The sequence below is a fragment of the Cinclus cinclus genome, chromosome 2 (genome assembly GCF_963662255.1).
Source record: "Cinclus cinclus chromosome 2, bCinCin1.1, whole genome shotgun sequence".
Lineage (NCBI taxonomy): Eukaryota > Metazoa > Chordata > Aves > Passeriformes > Cinclidae > Cinclus > Cinclus cinclus.
The window spans coordinates 114,074,512-114,097,555 of NC_085047.1; the positions used below are offsets into that span (position 1 = coordinate 114,074,512).

The following is a 23,044-nucleotide window of genomic DNA, read 5'->3' on the forward strand; positions in this document are numbered from 1 at the left end:
TAGCAAATGATCGGGCTGAGCAGTCAATCGCTTTGAAGATGCCAATATTCTTTCCCCCTTCCCAGTAATTGCAAAACATAGGGGGGGAAAAAACCCACAAGAAATCACAGAATCCCAGACTTAGTCAAGATAGTCCCAGTGCCCAGAAGAAAGAGAAACACAAGGTCAGATTTAAGCAATAAGCTTGATCTAGACAAGGAATAATTTTAAATTTTGATTTGATATTTGAATGCTATTTATGGATTCTTCTAGGATCCAATTCTGTTTATTATTGCATGCTAAATCCTAATTCATGACTAATAATAAGGAAGACACAACCAAGGAATGTTTCCACAGAAGGGTGTTGAGGAATTGACTCAAATTTCCCCCTCTTATCTGTGGTTACAATATTTGCAAGATTTTTCCTATCCTTGTCCTGTAGGGGTGGGTGGTACAGCTTGTGGACATCTATCACCCCTTAAAAGGATCCACACCCTCTCTCTTCCCTCTCCTGAAATCAGGAAAGAGCTTTTTTTTCTTTTCTAATTTGGTTACAAACTTCTTGGAGTAGCTGAAAAAATCAGACCAAAGTAGGTCAGTGGCTTCTCCAGGAAGATCCAAGGTCAAGAGTAGTTAAAATATTAATGACTTTTGAATGCTCTGCTTCAGAATGACTTGTAACACTCCAATCAAGATTTTAGAAGTCATTATGCTCAACAGGATAACAATTAATTGTATGAATTATGACTATTTGATAGCTTGCTTTGCTCTCACAGTCTTAGTTTTATCTTTTTAAGTTCCCTATTGTCAGGAGCAACATTAGAGAGATTTGCAGGTACTTTATGACCTGGAGAGAATGGTTATGGGAACAGTACTCAGGCTGCCAGCACAAAGGAGCTTGGGGTTTATATACAACAGGTAATAACATTTTCATTTCTAATATATAGGAATTTTAAAGTGCTCAGCAAACTGGAGCATTGTCTTTGAGTGAGGTCTGTTATTCACCCACCTGTGAACAGTTGGGCCCATTTTCTGTCTTTGAAATCAGCAGAAGAGAACTGAGCTCTGACTCATTATTTTCCCCAATTTATCTAGAGGATAGTCTGCTGAAAAATCACATATTAATTCTGACCAGAACCTTATGACATTTAAATCTTTTTCATGACCATCCATTTTGCGTATTTTGCAGCTTTGTTCTGATGATTCTGAGAGTGAAGGAGTGTCCTCTTCCACAGAAAAGGCTTCCTGTAAATACCCTGGCTCCACTGCAGATTTCAGTTCTCAGGGAAATGACTGGGAATGTTTTTGTGTGTGTGAGACAAAACCAACCAATACTGTCCAGGAATCCATTATGAAACTTCAGAATCACTCACGCCAGCTCTTGGTGTTATTGGATTGTCTGGATAAATTTGATATTATTTTACACATGCTTTATGTCTCTTCAGCTCCAAGAAAATTTGAATACCAAATACTGTTTTGTTGCATTTGTATTTTCCTGAGGTTCACACTGATATTTTGGTGGTGAGATTTTTGCTTCTTCAGGTGTTCACCCACATTTTGAACAATGCAGTGGCATCAGCCATTACAAATCAAAATCAAGACACCTGCACTAAGAACAGAGGCCAGCAGAAACACTGTTGTGGCCATTATTTTCAGTGACACTGTGACAAAAATAACCACAGTATTCAAGGTGTAAGTAAAAGAAAAAGAAAAAAACACTGTTTTTCACTGTGTACAAGAATTTTTGTTTGGTTGGGTTTGGTTTTTTTTTGTTTTGCTTTGTTTTTGTGGATTTACAAATCCTGAATTTTGCAAAGCACGATGTAAGGCAGGAACAGAGATTCTTATAATTCTCCTCGTGAATAGACTTCACAATACAATCTTCATGTGAAGATTTTATTTTCAAGAAATACCAAATGGTTAAATTTTCTGTCTTCAGAGTGCATCACTGTTAACATACTGGAAATAAATTTTATATTACTGCAAATAAATGCAAGAAGTATGCCAAATTAAACATTCAATTTTTCTGCAAGGAAGTGGACTTCCTCAACCAAGTTACACAAGGATTTTTACCTTGTGATTCCTTGCACAGAACTGGGGAGAAAAAAAAGAGAAAAACCGCACAAGAAAAAAGAAAATTGATCTTTTGCTTTACTCCCAGCTGTGAAACATTCAGAAACTCAGTTGAAATGGGGACATAAAAGCAAAAAATAACTGCAGCTTCCATTAGAATTTAGGAAAAGAGTGACCTGGGTCATCAAGTTCAGTTCCATGAACAAATAGATAGACTCAGAATAGTTCACAGAACGTCTATTCTTAATCTCAAAGAAAGCCCCACAAAACTAAAAGCACTCCCTAAGCTTTTCCTCAACTGATCTTGAAACTTGCGCTGTTCAGAATCTAAATTCAAAAAAATCCCCAAACCAACACCCAAGACACTACAATCCAAAACAACCTTCCTAAAACAGTGAGGCACAATGAAGATAAGGGATGAAAAACTGATATCCTATAAATTCCATGGCAGGACAGCTCTCATAAATAAATTCCCAAGCGGCACAAAGAAAAGTAAAAAAAAGCCCCTGGACCTTGTCAATTATCAATGGTTGGTGCCATAATTCTTTATTATTCCCGAATTAGGAGAGGGTTCATAATCCTGAGCGTGCAAACAACAGATGCCAATTAAGCACTTTAGGTTTTTCTTAGTCTTTGCACTTAGAATGTTGCTGTTTTCTGCCTGGCACCAAGGAGAAGCTCAGAAGAAAATAGATACACCAAAGAAAAGCCTGGTTGACAAAAATTTCCTAAACTCCACAATTAAGGATTGGATTTTAATCATAGTATTATCAACATATGATAAATTCCAAGAATCTTAACAATTTTTTTTTTTTTTTGTTTTTTGCTTGAATTCAATATCCAAAGCTTCCCAAAATCCCAGCCTGTGCTACACTGTCATGGAAAATTCCATCCCAGGCTCCATCCTGGGACAAGCAGATTTCCCCATGCTCTGTTTGGAACATTCTTCATCTTCCAATCTCCTAATCTCCTCCCATTGTCTAGACTAAGTTTTATTATTGGATAACTCAAAGCCATTAAATCTCATTCCAGTAATGCTCTTTAAATTGAACAATTCTCCTCTCCCTGCCTGGCAGATACACCCAAACACACTTATTTTGTTATTCACTGTAATATTATTATTGACACATTTATTGCTACATTTATTTTAGCAGAAGAAAGAAACCAATTTTTAAATGTCTCTCTAAAAAATTGACACCTTTTTTCTTTCTGTAAGCACTCATATATATCTGATTTCTTGTTCTTGTTTGAGATGTCCTGTGTGAACAAAATCATCTTGGATTACAGATGAGATCCTAGATGAGCTCTTATCTTATTCAACGGTGCTACTGTTTCATGTTTTATCATAGAATCCTATTAGGTTCTTTCATGTCTGTGTCCCACTGGTAGCTCAGAAATGTCCCACCATCCATCAAATCATCCATAGTCCTCTCTTTCTTCATCCTTTCAAACTGATGGAATTCTACCTCATTTTTTAAAAATGGCCACTGTACAGTCAGTTACTTGAGATAATGTGTAAGCTGAATTTCAGACTAATTTTAACCTCTGAGCTAGAAACAGTATTAAAAATGTTTTCCTTCTCAGGTTTATGACATCAGAACAAGGACCAAAAATAAAGGAATTATTTCATCATTTCAGAATTAAAATTTTCCACATTCGGACCCAACGCTAGGAATTAATATTCACAGAAAACATCAAGGATGCTTTAGAGAAAGACAACTAAGCGCAAAGCAATTATTTTTTTTTATTGTGGTTTTGTACACATTCTTGAAAAGACACCTGTGGCCACTTCACCAGAAAAAAAAATGAAGTGGACCAGTGTAAAAAAATGAGCCGAATATAGATTTATATTAACATGGAAATTGCCTAAGTTGAAAAGAAAAGAAGTTAATTTATGCTTTTGTAATTCTGAAAGAATGAAATCATAGGAAATCATAAGTACCTCTACTAATTTTCTAACATAGATTAGATCTTAATCCAGACTGAAACCAGGAATTCCAGGAACTGGGGGAAAGACTGCTCTAGATCTAAAATTAACATACATTTCTAATTCTGATTCCTCTAAATCTCAAACCTTTTTGGAGGTTGGTTTGCATGATGCTGGTGGGGCTGTCAGCACCTGTTGAGAGAAATTCTTGTTCTGTGCAAGTTTGTCCCTGTGTGGAAATTCCCACAAGGAAAGATAAATGTCCTGCTTTTTTATTTTTTTTTTTTATTCTAAAGAGCCTTTTAGACTCTTTTGACCTTCCACATTTCTGCCTGGAATTTATCAGGGAGTTCCTGTATGCACTTTATAATTTCAGCACGAGCTGTGGAATTTTTTGTGAATAGCCTGTTGCTTGAATTTTCCATCTTCTGCCTATGCTCAATCAATTCTGATTTCACTTTCTGATAGGGTATGAAGATATGAACTGACCTGATAATTTCAAAGTCTTCTCCCTCATCTTTCAGGCAGTTATTCCTCTTTATCAGCTCCTTTTTTCATAACTGAAAGTCTTTGTCTCTTTAGACCACCATTTTAAAACTGGGCTTCCATCTCTTGAATAATTTCTGCAGCTCTTTCTTGAACCCGCCAAATTCTTGATAGAATTTTAGTGAAGTGAAATTTAAGTTTTTCATGTTTTTTTCCCCAGTTTCTTTGGTGGAAAATTTCCATAAACAGAGCAGAGAACACTGCACGGTTACAGAATCCTCAGATCCACTTTTCTGAACTAAAATGTGAATTATTTTCCACCTCTCTATTGCAAGGTTTAGGTCCTCCCCCAGTTTCTTGTGTGCGAATGATTTTTCCTGCTGTTAACTTTAATTCATATATTATACATCTCATTCATAATTTATCATAAAGAGGGACCTTCTATTATTTATCACCCACATGATGGGAACATGCATGTGCACACATGCATATATGGGATATTTTCCTACATAAAAATAAAGATTAATGTATAAATATTTAACAGAGGTTAGAGTCTAAGGAAATATTGTTCCCAAAAATGTTGGAAAATACTTTTTTCAACAACCCTAATATGTACCACAGGGTACAGTCTGGTAAGAAACAGGTGATGCCTCTCCACAGAGCATTATTTGTCTGAAAGGAAGAATTAAGGTAATTTAACATTTTAGCATCTTATTAATGTTCTACTTCCATGCATCCTGATTTTTTCTTCAAAATTTAATGTCTTTTAAGAGCTAGTGTTGACCTTAAACATAAGTCATATTTTATAGAGACAGTTTCTTCTTATAATTAAGCACTGGAGACTCTTTCAGTTCTGTAGACCATAAGCTGGGATTAGAACACAGAGAAATGATCAGGACTGCTCTGAACAGCCAGACTCTCATTTAAGTGGTGTCTGTTGTTCAGAAAATGAATTATCAAACAAACTTTGAAATACTCACTCCTTCCTCAGTCAGTCTTTCCATGCAGAGCAAAACTCCGCAAGAATTTTATTTGAATAAGGGGAGAGAGAAGTTTGGCTCTCACAGGAAATATTTTTATTAATCACAGAGTGATTCTCAGTTTCCCAAGGTGCACTTTACCATTGTAACCACAGTGAACTGCAGCAAATGCTCCTTCAAAGCACAGAACCAGCATTTAACTGCACGTTTGCAGACCTTGGGCACCTTGAAATGGTGGTCTTTCCTTCTCTCACTTCAAAGAACTTTAGCCACCATAAATTATTGGACACCCACTCTTTCTGTCACCCAAGTGTGACGAAGGAGTTAAAAAAAGATTTGTTACATCAACTATACTTGAGGACTGCTGAGGCCATGAATGTTGACATATCATGTTTCAATTAAAATTATTTTATAATTTTAAATATTTCATAATTGATGTTTTAAAATTTTAAGTATTTTACAATTAGTAATATTTATTAATTGAATAATTAATGCAGATTGAGATGTTTGAGATCGTGTTCATCATATGACTTGGCTCTGAATGTTCAGGTGTCTGAAGTTTCTGTTTAAATGGGAAATTGGTCACACAAAGTTAGCTAAAAATGTCTCAGAAATGAAGTGAGAAACGTGTTTGGGTTTGGGGGGTTTTATAGTTTTTTGTGGGTTTTTCGTGGTTTTTTGGTGGGTTTTTTTGTTTTTTTGTTTGGTTTTTTGTTGTTTTTTGTGGTTTTTTTTTTTTTGTTTGTTTGTTTGTTTTTTGGGGGGGGGGGAGTTGTTTGTTTGGGGTTTTTTTTTCTTTCCAGGAGGTAGTGGTTGGGTTTTTAGGGTTTTTTAGGGCTTTTTGTTGGTTTGGTTGGTTTGGGCCTTTTTGGTTTTTTGGATTTAATTTTTTTGGTTTTTTTATTTTTTAATTTTTTTTTTGTTTTTTTAGTAGGAAGAAGTTAAACAGTGAATAGCTGTTACCTTTGCTGATTCCACTTTCTTTTCCCATCCTTGTTTTTTAATTTTCTTTTTTGTTGGCCGCATCTGTGTAATAGAAATTAGAAGTACTTTTTGAGAGACTAAAGGCAGGCTTGGAGCACAGAGCCTTATTCACCCAAGTGAGATCAGGGCTCTCCTTCACCACCTTCCATCCCATGGAGGGCACATCCTGCAGGCTCTGCCATGGAAGAAGAGACAAGCAGGTAACGAGAAAGAAGCACAGCAGAATTTCAGCATTAATACCTCATTTTGAAAGATTAGGTGAAAGCAAGTCGATGTAACAGGTTGGTCACACAATCAAATCACATCCAACCATTCACAATTAATTATTCAAGCCTTTCTTTGTGCCCCTTGTCAATTTGAACAGAAGAGCTGTCAGCTGTTGAGTCTCTATTGAAGACCAGCCTTAGATCGTTATTATCGAGCTGCCCCTGACCAGGCTCCAGGGCCAGAGCTCCTGTCAGAAAGAAAAAAAAAAAAAGAAACACAGAGTATTGACTTTTGGATCTTTGGGATATTATTTATTTATTTATTTTCCCTCTGTCTTCCCTGGTCTTTGTGCTGCAGCGTGCTCTGCTTTGTGCAATGCTCCCTTTGCTCCACAAAGAACTAAAAAGTCCAGGAGTCTCAATTTACAGGGATGTGAGTTCCACCTTTTTAATGGAAATGCTCCAGGGAGGAAGATAGTGTGTCCTGACCATGGACATGGTGTAGAATGCAAATTCTCAGGTCAGTGATACAGACTCTTGGGGCTCTGCCTAAGAGGATTGGAGCGAAGAAAAAAATTGGCTTTCTCCCAGGAGATAAAGACTGAGAACTATGAAAGCAATAATGTTGACCCAAATAAGAGTTGCTCAAGAGATTGAACCAATGCAGAATTTGCTTAGAATAAATTCCATACAGCTGTCAGATTTTGCAATGTTAATTTTCTTTTTTCAAGATTCATTTATGGCTGTTCACATCCCTAAGTCATTGACTGCGTAAAAGAGTATACCCAGATTAAAGCTGAGTATCAGGAAAATAGGAGAAAAGTAATTTTAGTTCAGAGCTTTTCGTTCATTACTTTTCTGCTGCCTAGTTTTGAAAAATAAGGATAATTATTTTTAAATGTTCTTATCAAAGTGACACCAGCACTTTTTGAATGCTCATGTAAAATGTCAAAATTGCTGTTTTCTCAGGAGAAAGAAGTATATCGAAGTAAACTGAGTGAATATCCTTACTTTAGATTAATTTGTGTAAAAAGGAGTACTTACAGACCTTAGGCATTGGAAGCACCACTTGCAGAGAGTCACATCTCTTTTTAGGGAGCTGACAAACAGAAATAAGAAGAACAGGCTGCTGTTACATAATTAAAATCCCTTTGAGCCCAGGGTCCCATGCTTAAACGAGACACACATTTGATTCACGGGTTTCATAGTGATCCTCTCCTTTAAGGTGTATTTTATGTCCTTGTAGTAATCACAGAACGGTTTGGGTTGGAAGAGATCTGAAAGGTCATCTCAATCCACCCCCTGCCATGGGCAGGGACACCTTCCACTATTCCAGGCTGCTCCAAGCCTGGCCTTGGGCATTTCCAGGGATGTGGTAACCACAGCTTCTCTGTGCCAGGGCCTCACCACCCTCACAGGGAACAATTTCTTCCTTATATCTCACCTAAATTTCCCCTCTTTCACTTTGAGCCCATTCCCCCTTTTCCTGTTGCTCCAGTTCTGAAGAATTGTTCCTCTCCAGGTTTCTTGTAGCCCCTTCTCACACTGGAGGGTTCTGTGAGGTCTCCATACAACCTTTTCTTCTCCAGGCTGAACAACCCCAAATTTCCCATCCTCTCTCCATAGGGAAGGTGCCTCAGCCCCCTTACCAACCTTGAGGCCACCTCTGGACTTGCTCCAACAGTCCCACATCCTTCTGATGTTGGGACATCCAAACTGGGCATCCAAACCATCACTCTGGGTGGGGTCTCATGAGCTGGGACATCCAAACTGGGCATCCAAACCATCACTCTGGGTGGGGTCTCATGAGGTGGGACATCTAAACTGGGCATCCAAACCATCACTGTGGGTGGGGTCTCACGAGAGCAGAGTAAAGAGGAGAATCCCCTCCCTGGACCTGCTTCCCACAGGGCTTTGGATGATCCTGGTGGTGATTCCACATATGGTTCTGGCTGTTGTTCTCCATCTGCAGCAGTGCCAGAGGATGTGGATGTGTCTGATTCATGCTGGGAATGCTATTCCAAATGTCTTGGGTGGCTGGAGTGTGCTGTGCACACGGGGGCTTTTCTGTCAGGTCAATCCTGTTTAGGTAACTTCACACTGCTTGCAGCTTCTGGGATTGCAAGAAATGTCAGTGATATGGATCTTCACATGGAAATGTCATTAACATGGTCAAGGCCATCTGTGCTAATGTCATCTGGTGCTGGCAAGGTCACTCTGTGACTCAACATGTTCTTTAGTGGCCTGTGGAGATAGAGTTTGACTGCTGAGGGCAGTTCTTGGGGTTCAGGCAGTGCAGGTCTGTGTCTGCTTGGACATATTTATTTGGTTGGGTTTTATAATCTACTGCAATGCTTCCTGAAACAAAATAAGTTCTAGAAGTGGAAAAAATGCTTTGTGTGACTTTCAGCCTAAAGTCCCATAAGTGGAATATGAGTTTGCAATGTTGTTTTGGTGTTTTCCTAAAACACCTCTGTTTCTTAACATTCATCATTTAAAAGACACAACAGAACACATTATGGACTGTAGCTGCTCAGCAAATGCTGCAATGCAACCCTAAAACAAATCTAAGTGTTAGCAAAATAGATGCTTTAAATCATTTGTAGAGCTAATTGCATCTGTAAGTACAGGGAAAGCTCAGGAAAAGTGGAAAAATGTTTAACACAGCTTGCCTAAAACATTAATCTGGCCAAAGGTTGTATTTTAAAACTAATTTATTCTGAGGTCTTCACAGAAAATGAGCACTGATGCAAACAAAACATGTCCAGCCCACTGGTGAACACTCGGACAGTGGAAAGAGAACAAGAATAATAATATTTAATTCATTCAGGGGGATTTACACATCCAAACTGTGCCCTTGTTGTGCGCCTCCATAAAGGATTGATTCCAATCTGGCAGGTGTTCAGGCACAGCATGTGAAACAAGGAGTAAGAAAGGATGTTTGGATGCTCAAAACCTATCAGTGTAATTCCCAAATCTGCCACAAACTTACAAGATAAAGTTAGGCAAATCAATTTGCTTCACTGTGCCTCATTTTCCCAATCAAATAGAAAATGGCAAATGGTAAAAATTATCTCAGGAATGTATTTTGGGCATATTTGCATAGTCACCCTGATGTTTGGACAGGCTTCCAGGTCATGATTCTCTGAGTAGTTCAGAGAAGGAAATAAAAAACCTTAAAATACATTTACTCTAAAGGACTGATGCTGGTTGTGTTTATAATGATATTTTCTTTATGCTTCCAGTCTAAGGAAAGTAATAGCACAGAATCACAGTAATCTTTATGAGATGGTATGGAATTACACATCCTTCCTAGTTTTACCTCACATATATCTTTGCAATGAAGTTGGATTGAAATATCCCATAATCCTGAGTTGATGCTCAGCATAAATCACACTGTGAATTTACTTCTTGCAGAAAAGTTATATTTACTGAACTCTTTTCATTATTGTAAAGTTAGTTTGATAAAAATGTCAGCAAACAGAAAATAAATGGGGTGAAAATCACATCTATTCACACTGCTATAGTATGACTCTCGTTCAAAGTGTTTCTGTTTATTGAGAAGGTGTAAGAATTATAAAACTTTGTAACCTATAAAAATGAGCTCTGCTAAATCCCCATATGCTGATGGAATTCAGACAAATTCAAACAGATTCTCAGGAATTGCTTATAGCTATTTGAATTTTAAATCAGTGTGAATTATTTTTTTTTCTTCCAGCATTATTGGGAATACACGTGACTTGTGTAATACTTAAATGCTGCTTTTCTAATACTCCTTTATGGAATAATTTCATTGGATCAGGGATGGCAGGAGTTTTGTTTATTTTAAGGTATAGAAAAGTCTTTACATACTTCTGCTCTTGCTATTGTTATTTTTTTCTGTTTAAAACATTGTTTCATCAGTTGTTCTGAAGCAACACTGAGTACAAATGATTTTGCACATTTCCATAATCAGGGAAATGTGTACTGAGTCACAAAATATGGGAATAGCTCATCAGGAGAAAATTTTCTTTTTTTTTTAAAAATGGTAGGTGTGTGAGTGCTAATGAAAGGTGAATAGTTAAATACACAAAATGCACAACATGGAGCTCTGTGCCTGTGTAAAGGACAAAGAAGAGGCAGAAGCAGGGTCTCATCATATAACATAGCTGGTGATGTTGAGAATCAAAATTAGTGCATATGAGAGAGAGAAAAGTAGAGGAAAAATTGTTTTAGTGAGTGGAAATTGTAGTAAATATTTTAATTTTTAGAGAGCTGTTGAAAAGCAGTACCATAGACTTAACACTATTGTATTGTTCAAAAAGATAGAAATGTACATCATTAGCAGCTTTTTCTCTTCATTTTAAAAATGATTCACTGAACATTGAATTCTTCTCCCAGTAGACTGGCCAAGAGTCTCCAGGGGAAATTATTTGCTTTGTCTCTAATTCCTAGTGGAGTTGCTTCTTCCCACAGTGAATTTTCTGAATATTTTTTACTCCAAATGTAGGCTTATTTTTCAAATTGAGTAAGGAAGATATTAATTCCTTCCCGTGTCATTACAATAAAACCAAATTATCCTGTTTCCCTCATTTTGCATTCTCAAAATAAAAATACTACCCTAGAATGTACCACGTGAGGCTTTGTCTCTGCTACTGCAAATGCAAAAAATAAAAATTCTGACTGCTCAGGTATCTTGGGAAGCTTTGACTAGATCTTTTCATGGAAGGGAGAGGGTACTATGATGAATTTTGCATAAAACTGTTCCTTCAGGTTGAGATGCTCCATTATCTTCACAGTTACGTGCAGAATAAATGTGGTTAAACTTGTGGGGCTGGAGAGTTGCAGCTGCTGTAATTACTGTGGGATAATATTGGCTTTTTGCACTCAGTAAAAATAATTCTGCTGCTGGAATTCTGTGTCTGCAGGGCTGGGGCTTATTCTGATCATATTGTCCATAACAGTTTATATTCTGGAAATACAATCACTTCAAAGCTCCAGAACTTTTAAGGTGCACGTTTGATGGTGGTGACACGAAGCAGCTGCTGCTCAGGCCAGAGGAGATGGAGTTTTTCTCTTTAATTAACGAGCTTGTGTTTAAATTTACATGCATATGGAGGGAAGATGGGTTATGGTCCTTGATGATACAAAGAGCAGAAAATAAGTTTATTTGTGCTAAGCCACTGGTCAGCTCCAGGCTATTTATTTATGTGGGATGCACTCCCCAGTAAAAGCCTGAGAAAGATTTTAATCCTCCAGACAGCTCCATATATCATGGGCAAAGTTGAATCCTCTTTAATCAGAGCCCCTAAAACTAGCTGGTGATTTAAAATTATCTGCTTGCTTCCCAGCTGAAATGAGGAAAGCAGCTCCTACAGCAACGTATGCAAGCACTCAAATCATCTAAAACTGAGGCATTAAAGATTATGGCAGTTTTATTCAATATCCTGGAGGATGACACTTAACAACAGCAGGTAGAGAGCTGTAGCTGCTCATGCCTAATAAATTCAGCAAAGATTAACAGGGGGAACAATTAAATAAAAACATTGTATGATCACTCAGGTCTATAGTATTCAATCATAAAATAATAACCATTAACAAAACCTGGTCCTGTGTGCACAAAAGCACAGCTCCTGCATCTAGTTATGAACTATTTGGAAAAAAAAAAAAAAACAACTACAAACCAACACAAAATTCAAAACAAACAAACATGTTTATTCCTCCTTTATATAACTCGAAGATTGCATATGTAGCATTAATGGAATTGGTGTGGACAGCTGGCATCAAACACATTTTTACAGTCTCAGAAACAGAAAGGGCAACAAGATATGCTCTGATTTGGGTAATTTACAGTCTCTTTTTCAAAATGGCCAAACTCATTCAGAAATTATAGCATTGCACATATAAGAACATAATGGCTTTTCTTATACTGAGATCACAGAAGCACAAATAAAGCCATGGTGCTGTTGAATTCAGAGCTGCTAAAGCCAGGAATGCAGCTGCCAGCTGCATTCAGGACCTGCCTGGTTTTGGGACACTGGGCTCTGTCCTGGGCATCCTGTCCCAGTGAGAAAGCAGCAGGGAACCACAACTCTTGCTCCTATTTAAAGTGCAATTGACTCAGCAGATAATCTCTCACAGCTCAATTTACAAAGCCAAAACTCCAGCTTTATTTTGTTCAGTCTTTTCTCTTTTCTTTTCTTTTCTTTTCTTTTCTTTTCTTTTCTTTTCTTTTCTTTTCTTTTCTTTTCTTTTCTTTTCTTTTCTTTTCTTTTTTTTTCTTTTCTTTTCTTTTCTTTTCTTTTCTTTTCTTTTCTTTTCTTTTCTTTTCTTTTTTTCTTTTCCCTTTCCCTTTCCCTTTCCCTTTCCCTTTCCCTTTCCCTTTCCCTTTCCCTTTCCCTTTCCCTTTCCCTTTCCCTTTCCCTTTTCCTTTCCCTTTCCCTTTCCCTTTCCCTTTCCCTTTCCCTTTCCCTTTCCCTTTCCCTTTCCCTTTCCCTTTCCCTTTCCCTTTCCCTTCCCTTCCCTTCCCTTCCCTTCCCTTCCCTTCCCTTCCCTTCCCTTCCCTTCCCTTCCCTTCCCTTCCCTTCCCTTCCCTTCCCAAAACTTCCCTTCCCTTCCCAAAACTTCCCTTCCCTTCCCAAAACTTCCCAAAACTTCCCAAAACTTCCCTTCCCAAAACTTCCCTTCCCAAAACTTCCCAAAACTTCCCAAAACTTCCCTTCCCAAAACTTCCCTTCCCAAAACTTCCCTTCCTTTTTTTAAAATTTTGCTTTATTCCGTGTTTTTTTCTTTGTTTCTTTCCTTTCCTTTTTTGTCTCCTTTTCTCTTCCAATTGTATTCACCTTATGGTTCTACAGGCAAGAAATGTGCAGGTTTGTTGTCTCAAGTAGTAACAATTCATGCAAAACATCAAGGGAAATCTGGAGAACTACAGCTATGGCAAAATCCCCATTTATGAAACAGAGAAGCATTTGGAATGGAGCAAACACCACAGCATCTAAATTTCTCTAGATGTATTTTCTTTGGAAAGATGTAGAAGGACACTGCTGGTCCATGATATTCTTTAAAGATAGAGATGCCAAAATAAGAACAATTTCTCTTTTTGCTATTTTCCTCTTTAATCTTTGAAGAATCAAGTGGAAAATGTTCCATGACTTTGCTTGGCATTTTAGAGCTGTGGTGATGGTGGCTAAGTTTGACCTCCCACACTTTGAGCAGCTCTGAATTCCCCTGACTGAGGGGCAGAGTGACTGATAAGGAACAGATTTATTTACAATAAACCCTCATCCAGACTGAGCTGCCACCAAAACAGTTCTTCTATCCTTAACTGAGGTTGAGGAAGTGAGGGAGGCTAAAGAATGATGCTGTAAGTAATAATGTCTTAGTTTTGAGCTGTCAATTCTGCACAAATTTGCCAAGTTGTGAATCCATCCCTGTTCCAGCTGGAACCACATCCAGCTATAGGACTGGAAACATTAATGAATGTCCTTAGCTCTCTGCAGAGAGCTGTGCAGAGAGAGAATCTCAGCAAAGTCTAAACAAATTATGTGTTTCAATAAAATAGTAAATATCTCATGTAAAGCTGCTGACTTGTATTATAAATTCTCAAATTAATTCTGGGGGGGTGGGAAGCCTATAAAAAACAACAAAAGAGAAGGGAAAGGGAAAACCCCAACTGCTCTGGAACTGAAGAAAACTTCAGACCTGCAAGCTTGGCTTCATGACAAGACACATTTCTGTGAGCTTTGAGGAGCCTGGAATTCTTGACCAAATATCACAGCAGCCTCCCTCACCTTGGACAACACTTCCTATGGATTTTATGGCTTTTTCTTTCTTTGTGTCAGGGAAAGAAAAAAAAAATAAAAATATCAAACACCTTAATTCCTCCTGAGTAACACTGTACCATGGCGGTACTTCCAAAACTTTGCCACTGATTTCTTCTCCCAGGAAATGTCATGATGGCCTCTCAAGCTATCTCATGGTGGCTGAGTACATTGAGTGATACTTAGAAAAGTGAAATCCTCACCTTTCCCTCCACATCTCCTTCCTCATCTAATCTTTGGGCTGGGTGTCAAAGCCTTCCCAGGACTGTGACTGCAGGGCACAGTTTAAGCAGGTTCTAGCACACTTCCCATGCCCTGGTTTGTTTGAGGACAATGTTGTAGCAGTGCCATAAAACTGAGTTATGGGTTTCTGTCCCCTTTGGCTCTGTGGGGAGCTCTCTCCCATTCCATGCACAGGTCACACTGGAAACTTGCTTAGCAGAAGCAATTCTATCCAGAGGAGGTGACAAGTGCCACTGGCAAGAGTTTATTTGTTCTATATTACCATTTGGCACACGATTAGAACAGCCATCTGTTCTCTTAATTTCGATCAATCCAATTTAGGCTGCAATAACACAACACTGTTAGATGTGTTTCCAACAAAGGAAAAATCAAATATGATTTTTAAAATCATCTTGAGGGTAGCATTACCCCTATTTAAAGACTACCAGCATGCTGTGGGAAAAGGGCATGATAAAAGAATAATTAACACTGTGATTTTAAAATATTCTCATTTTCATACAGGAATATGATGCACTAATTCGACAGGAAAGTGTTCACATTTTCTTATGAATTATACATGAGAACAATCTCACACAGGAAACCTAAACAGAATTTTATTTTAATCTCTAATACTATGCAGTCAAATGGAAAACATTAAAATCTTACATAAGAGCAATTTCATAATTGTTAATGTGACCTCTTCTCACTTAGAGAAACGAGCAGAGGATTTACTAATGTCACTCAACTTTAAAGAAGTCAGTAGGTTATTCAGGGCACTGGTCAGCAGACAGTAAAATGAGGGGTGTGTTTCAAAAATGCCATGAGTTTTGGGGCCCTTGGCCAAGCCTAGATATGACTCAGTTTCCTCCATCTCTTTGTTTTCTTTAGGACAGTGAGACCCATCCCTTTGGGGTCCATCTCTTTATCTCCAAACCAAGCAGTATGCTAATATCTCAGATGAAGACATGAATCTAGAGTTTCATTAGGGAATGAAATTTCGTTAAGGAAAGCTGTTGGCAAAATATGCCAACTGTTAAAATATAGGTGTAATGGCAAAAGATGACATGGCTTGGGGAGTTGTGTTGAAGAGGTTTCATTTGAACACTGAGGTTTTCATACCAATAATTCCATCTATAGATGGAATTCTACTTCCTTCTGTAATCACATTTACAGAAGGAGGGAAATCCCTAAATCCATGACTCTGAAGAGGACATCACAGTTTTTCATGAGGGGTCCAATTACTAGATGGGTATGTGGGGAAAAAAAAAATGGTACAGAGAAAAATGGTGACATATTGCATTCACTATGACCAGAACCAGAAATTTCAGAACTAAATTTATGTGCAAGATTCAAGCTTGAAAAGGAACTTCAAAACGTTGTTAAGGTGTTGAGCAAAAAACTACAGGAACATTTCAAGATATGAATAATTCACAGTAAATGATTTAGGAAGTTCAATCTGTATAACTAATTAAGGAGAAAGATGGTATAAGAGGTAATTTCCTCGTGTTCTGTAAGGACTTAAATGGGCAGAAGATTTCTGGCTGCAGAGGAAATCTTTAATGAAGGCACAGTGAGATCCAATAACTGGGGCAAAGGCAGGTGGACCCAAACAATACACTAATTTTCAAAAGTACGAATAATTGGAATAATTTACCCAGGGCTATCACATTCTCTCCACTCACAGGAAATCTTTAATCATCACTAATTTCTTTTTAAAAAACCTATAGTGTGACTTCCAGATATGGACTTGGGCAGGAGTTAATGGCAAAAGGATGTAAGGTGAAAATAAATTACTCTAATGGTCTTTCTAGTCCTTGGATCTATATATTTTCTTTTCAGTCTCACCATGAGGCAAATTTATATATTATGTTGGATGCTGGGGAAAGAGTTATGGGTTCCATCCCCTGGTTTTCCACTGACTTGTATGAATTGCATGAATCCATGCGTCTCAAAGAGCTTCTCTGTAAAGAATTTGAATTTTTGCAAAATCACAGAATGCTTTGGCTTGGAAGGGACCTTAAAGGACATCTAATTCAAACCCCATGCCATGGGCAGGGACACCTTCCACTAGGCCAGGTTTCCCAGAGCCCTGTCCAGCCCGGCCTTGGGTTTAAATTCAATTTTAAAATAATTTTAAATACTATGCTAAATGGTAATGTATTGCTATGCTTGCCCACACTACCAAAGCAAGAGATAGTGAGGGTTCCTGGAAGCCTTTGAGGTCTTTGAATGAGACACACATTCCAGATATTGAACCAGATTTTCAAAGGCATCAAGCATTGAAAGCCAAAAGAGATTTCAACATCTCTGAAAATCAGATGTTGAAATTATTGTAGTCGAGTATTCAAGGCATTAATACAAACACTGATGATCAGGAATAATAAATGGGAATTATGAGCTATATTTTGACAGCGTTATTTTCAATCGCTGTGAAGGAGGTTTCTCTGTCTTCCTCTCTGGAAGCCTCCTAACAGCCAAAAAAACAAAAAGCTTCAGTAGCTCTGAAAGGATTTTTCACTTTAGAAAAATGTTTATTTGGCATTTTAAGTAGGTGGGTCAAAAAAATTAGACTTCATTAGAGAAAAACAGGGGTGATTAAATTAAGTGTGCCTGAAGAAGAAAGCCCTGCCATGGATCAGCAGGGCAGTGGAAGCTTGTCTGTCCCATCCTGGTGTTTTTCTAAACACTTTTTGAAGTACAGAAGGCAGAACACTCAACACTCCAGCTTTGTCATAGCTGACAGCCTGTCAGGTTTAATGAAAATGCTCTCCTTTTACAAGATGACAGAAATTACATGCATTTCCTCTTTTATTTCTCTGTCATCTTTTTCTGTCTCATGTTTCTACAGGAGAAGGAGGGGTTGGTTATTAAAAGCATTACATAAGTATGCAAAATATGTTAAGAAGAAAAGAGGAAAAGGAAAATCTTTAGCCCTGCAATTATACAAAATGTCTGTTGGTGGGAAATGTGGGATAACATCTGATGTGTGGCAATAACTATTTACTTTCAGCTATCTTGGAAGAGGGTGAGGGAAAAATTTCTAGATAATGCTTTAAGTGAAGGTTTTATTGTACCATTGCCTGAGTAATTTCCAACAGGAAGATGATCTAAGCAGTGTTAGATAGCTGGAGTGTGTTCATAACTTCTCCAGAAAATACAGCAAGATAACATTGAGCAATATCTTGGCTCTGCAAAGCTTTCACATTCCTCTTTTATTAAGTGGCAGGCTTTTAATGAGTGTGTCTGCTCTCACAGAGCCAAAAGTGTAACTGCATAGCAGGAAACTCACTGCCAGGGCTGAGCAGCGAAGGCTTCACCTGCAAGTACCAGTCAGTACTACAAGATCTGAAAATAGCCCACAAATCCATTAAATTCATTGCCCAGCCACTCCACATCCTCATCCACATCCACAGTCCACACCCCAGCTGTGATTCCAGAACTGCTGTCTAGAATTTAAAGGGAAGCTCATTTAATTCTGAGGAAGCTTTTTTTCATGTTTATCCTGAGAAGAGAGACAAATTTGATTACTAACTATGCCCTACGTAGACATCTCTCAAAACTGCGCAGAGCATCTGAAAATAGTGAGATCTGTGGAAGAGCACAGAGGAAGGAATTAATTTTTAAACTTTGGCCACATCTGTGTGATCTTAAACTTGTACATACTAGTAGAGTCCAAAGGTGTGAAATGGAATCATGGAGAAATGGAATTGTGAAGAGAAATGGAATTATCTATATTCAGCAAAGGTGAAATTTGTCCCCAGAAAGAGGAAGCTACAGGAAGCCTTCACGTGCACAGGGGCACATTTCTGCCTCTCAGCTGTTCAGGCTCCACTCACTTGACACAAATGCACAGCATGTGCAGATCTACAGGAGACACCACAACAGTCCCAACCATCCCAATAACACTTTTCATCTCTTCCTGGGCCTGTGATGTGGTTGCAGCCTCTCCACTGGCATCCACCCCAGCACAGTTTGGTACCAGGGTGCCATCCCAGCTGGAAAAAGCCCGAGGTAAGCCTTGCCTGGGCTGTGTGTGCACAGAGCGGGCAGGGCTCAGGAGCACTGCTGAGGGCAGGCAGGATGATGCTCACCCAGCTGGAAACAAAAGCAAGGCAGGGTTGTCTTTGCTGCATCCCTTTAAATGTGATTCCCATCTCCTGAAGCTGTCATTTTGTGCTGCCCATGGAGTATAAGGAAGACAACTGTGCCTCAATTACCTGTAATTCTTATAACATATTCCCTGGAAAAGGTAGATTCACTTTATGAATATTTCAGGAGTGTAGAAACTGCTTGCGAATCAAAGTCTAACACCCCATGGTTTTCACACCAAAATTCTAAATATCCTTCTAACCTAAATTTAGGGACAAAGGCAAACCTTGTTAAAGGGTACAGATGTTCAGGGGCACTATTTGATAAGTTAGGATCGCACAAATGGTTTTGAGTAATGTATACACTCAGACAGTGTTCTGAGTAATTGGGAATGTGAAAGGAAAAGGAAGAAACACTCAGCATAGAGCAGAACATTATAGCACAAGGAGTTGCAGTATATCTCACTGGTTTAACTTATTACTACTGCGTGTCCATATCATTTCATCCAAACATTACAACTAGCATATTAAAATATAAGATGTAAGATAGCATGGCTTTTTTTCGTGTAAGACTTTCAATGCCATGTTCCAGACATCTAGCTGTGAAATTGCAATATTACCCATTCAGCTGATTTTACTACTGCACTCCACAATATCTTTTTTCCCAAGTCTTCTCTATGCAAGCAATTTAAGTTTTCAGAGGCATATGAAGTCAGTATGGCTTCTGTGTCAGAAAGAACCTCTCTAGCCTGTAAATCTGTAAATCCACCTAGGTTGAAGTGGTGTTGCTCATGGCTGAGCAGAGAGTACTTCCCATCCAGTTCTCCCTCCTCCTTTACACCTTCCCTTGCTCAGCTCTTCTTCATCAACAAAGGAGCTCAACACCTTCTATGCCTCAATTATGTGATTTATTTTCACAGAATCCCAGCATCCCTGAGGTTGGAAAAGCCCTCCCAACCAACGGAGTCCCAGCTCTGCCTGATCCCCACCTTGTCCCCAGCCCAGAGCACTGAGTGCCACGTCCAGGTGACACCTGCAGGGATGGGCACTGCAAACCTCCCTGGGCAGCTCTTGCCAATCCCTGAGCACCCTTTCCATGGGGAAATTCCTGCTGCTGTCCCAGCTGAGCCTGCCCTGGCCCAGCCTGAGGCCATTCCCTCTGCTCCTGTCCCTGTTCCTTGGGATCAGAGCCTGACTCCATCTGGCTCTCCCCTCCTGTCAGGGAGATTTAGAGAGAAACAACATCACCCCTGAACCTCCTTTTCTCCACACTAATCAACCCCGCCACTTTTTTAACTCTGGTGTGGTTATTTAATATTTCTACATACTTCCAAGGATTGGAGAGGTGGGCTGGTGTTGTTTAATTCAATATTCTGTGCTCTGAGGGTCACACTGGTCCTGTGACATTAAATGGTTTTTAATTTTTTCCAAGTTTCTTTTCTATTATGGCTTAAAGGATATCACCTTCTGTAATGAAACCATTTCCTTTCTGTCTTCTCTCTGTTGGATTGCTTTCCCACTGATGCATCTGTGAGCAAGCATCCTGACTGCACTTAATTATTAAAAAGTCATTGCTCAAACAGAGCTCTGAAAATAAGGAATTCTTTCTTACTGCATATTACTAGATATTAGTTCATAATGGGTTTCACCCTTGTGTATTTCTCCCCTAATTCTGGAGCCTGATATACTTTATAATACCTAGGTACAGTTACATATATTGTAAGAGCTACCTGCTACAGAGAAATTTAGCAGACATGAAAAGGAAAAGATATTCACATTTACCTCAGTGTAAAAGTTTTGGAAAAGCACAGCTTAAGACTAGAGTATTTTTTAAAATGGAAATATTAACCAGGTGAGGCTTAAGTTATCAATGCATTCGGAATATGTTTTTATAATTTATTGCATTATGGGAAGTGCATTAGAGCAAACACGTACCATGTCGATTTTAGGGGGGTTTGTGTCCTTGCTTTTAAAGTGAGCATGAAACAGAACAGAGACAGTTCTTTGGATGCCAAATGATCAAAATTGCACATGATCATATAAACCATATTTTTTCCCATATATTCTAGAGCTAATCATTAAAAAAGTCATATTTGAAGGAAATTTAACCTGTAACACTATTATTTTGAGAGAACAGTGGTAGAAACTCTGACCTTGAACATGTCAGGTTTGTTTGGTTTCAGAGTTTGTGGCTTTGCTGGGCAGGGTGGGATGGGACTGCTCCTCACACTGGAGCTGTTTAACTTGCAGGCATGGCAGGTGTGAGCAGCTTCACTGCCTCCTTGACCCTTCCAGCTCTGCTGCTGAATTGCATCAGATCATCCTAAAATAATGAACTAAACTGGGTTAGTGCATTGGTTCTTCACCCCATATTTTGGTTCACATGCCCTTTGTATGTTTGTTAATAGTCATATAGAACATGGCACATTTCTTTCCTTCGTTCCTCACATTTTCCTTAAAGATCCCTCTGTTTCTTCATGTGAAGTGCAAATAAAACATAGATTAATTGATACCTTTTATGCATATACGGTGAGCAGTTGGCAAGCTTCAAAGCTGGAAACAAAAAATCTTCAGGCCGTGTCCTCCATCCTTCAGTGTGAGAGCAACAACCTGCAGATATTTTAAACCCTGCAAATTCTTGTGTCTTTCAGGACCTAGATTTCTCATCACATCCACGGGAGCCTTGTATATTTTAGACGTACAGAATGAAGATGGACTGTACAACTACCGATGTATCACAAGGCACAGATACACTGGAGAAACACGACAAAGCAACAGTGCAAGACTTTTTGTATCAGGTGCTCCTTTTCTGTGTGCTGCTAAAATGAAACGCTGCATGTGTCTCTCTCTAGTGTGCTCAGCTGGCAAGGCGTGTTCTTGTGGGGTTTCTATCAAATGGAAGAGGGGAGCTGCTGCAAAATAAGATGGGCCATTTTAAAACCCTATATTATTTAAATCTGTTTTTCCCATCTCAGTCGCTATTTCCTGAAGGCCTGTAGGGTGCACCTGCACTCAGCATGGTGATTTTTAGCAGGTCTAGAGTGCTTTATGCAGGGACTGTGGATGGGATTCACCCCTCCAAAAGTAGACTTTTGCAGAGAAATTTATCCCTGTGTAACCAAAGAAGAGGAACACTTTTAGGGGTGGCGTAGCTGTCCTACTTTGGGGTGATCTGCAGTGTCCCATGGTGCCTGTTCCTCTCTGTTGACCTCAGCAGGAGCTCAGGACGTTCCACTCAGCTGTAGATATTTCCACCTCAGGATTCTCAGGTTACCTGAGGTGCATTCCAGCCTTCCTTGTCATTCACGCCACTCCTACCCTGGGGAAAAGAGCATGTTCCCCTGCTTCCAGGAGGGATGTCCAGAAGGAGAACATGACCTGTGCCAGAGCACCCAGGGGTGCTGCAGGCAGGCAGGGGGTCCAGTTGGCAGCTCAGGGCTGAGTCCCAGGGCAATTTGTGCAGCAGGTAGGAAAACAAGAAGGTGGATGGGTTATTTTAGCTTTTCCTTGTGGTTTTAGATTAACTCCTGATTGCTGTGTGTGTGATGGACAGCTGGGTTCCTCACAGCCACCACACACTCAGGGCTCTCAATACAGAGATGCTGCAATACAGATTTTCCCCAATTTTATTTTTTTAGTGGGAGGCAGTGCAAGTTTTGGGTGAGGTGAAGGAGGAGCTGATCCCAAGCCTGGGTCTGGAATTCACTGTCAAACATTTCTGTGTAGGATTAGCACTTCTCCACCCTCCCTTCCTGTCCCTTATTTGCTCCATAGCTGCTCCCTCTGTTTGCCTGTGAGCAAATCCAGAGTGATTTTCCTACATCCACAGAGCTCACTGAGGCTGCATCCTAGACCTTCTCTTTCTCCACCTGTCCTTACCCTACATAAATCATCCCTACTGTCCCACTGAAAACCCCACATTGCTTTTCCTCCTTTCCCCTGTTCCTAAGTTTCCTTAAAGGTCAGTCAGGATTTGGTGACTTTCCCAATCTGACAGTCAGTAGGGTCATTCCCCTTTTGACCCTTTCGTCTCCTCTTTTGGTCCTTCTGTCAGAATAAAACTCTAGTGGTCAGCTCTCAGCTCTCCATCCCTCTGTCTGTTTGAGAGCCCCTAAGGGAGACAGAGGTGAGCACAAGGTTTTCCATTATTACCATGCTTCTTTCCCTCCTGCAAATTGGACATTGTTGAAGTATTTTGGAGCCCTCTGAACACACAAGCCAGTACTTAAATATAGGAATGACAAAAAAAAAAAAAAAAAAAAAAAAGAAAACACCAAAAAACCAAAAACAAAACAGT

General features: G+C 39.2%; 1 protein-coding gene across 2 annotated transcripts in view; it reads left to right on the forward strand.

Moving 5' to 3' along the window:
• The window catches only part of DSCAM (DS cell adhesion molecule), a 365,785-nt gene that overhangs the window by 165,050 nt on the left and 177,691 nt on the right, over positions 1–23,044 (forward strand). For both annotated transcript variants that reach the window (XM_062515218.1, XM_062515217.1), the window contains exon 2: positions 21,399–21,545. In XM_062515218.1, the coding sequence (XP_062371202.1) occupies positions 21,399–21,545 (147 nt within the window). The remainder of the gene's footprint in view (positions 1–21,398; positions 21,546–23,044) is intronic.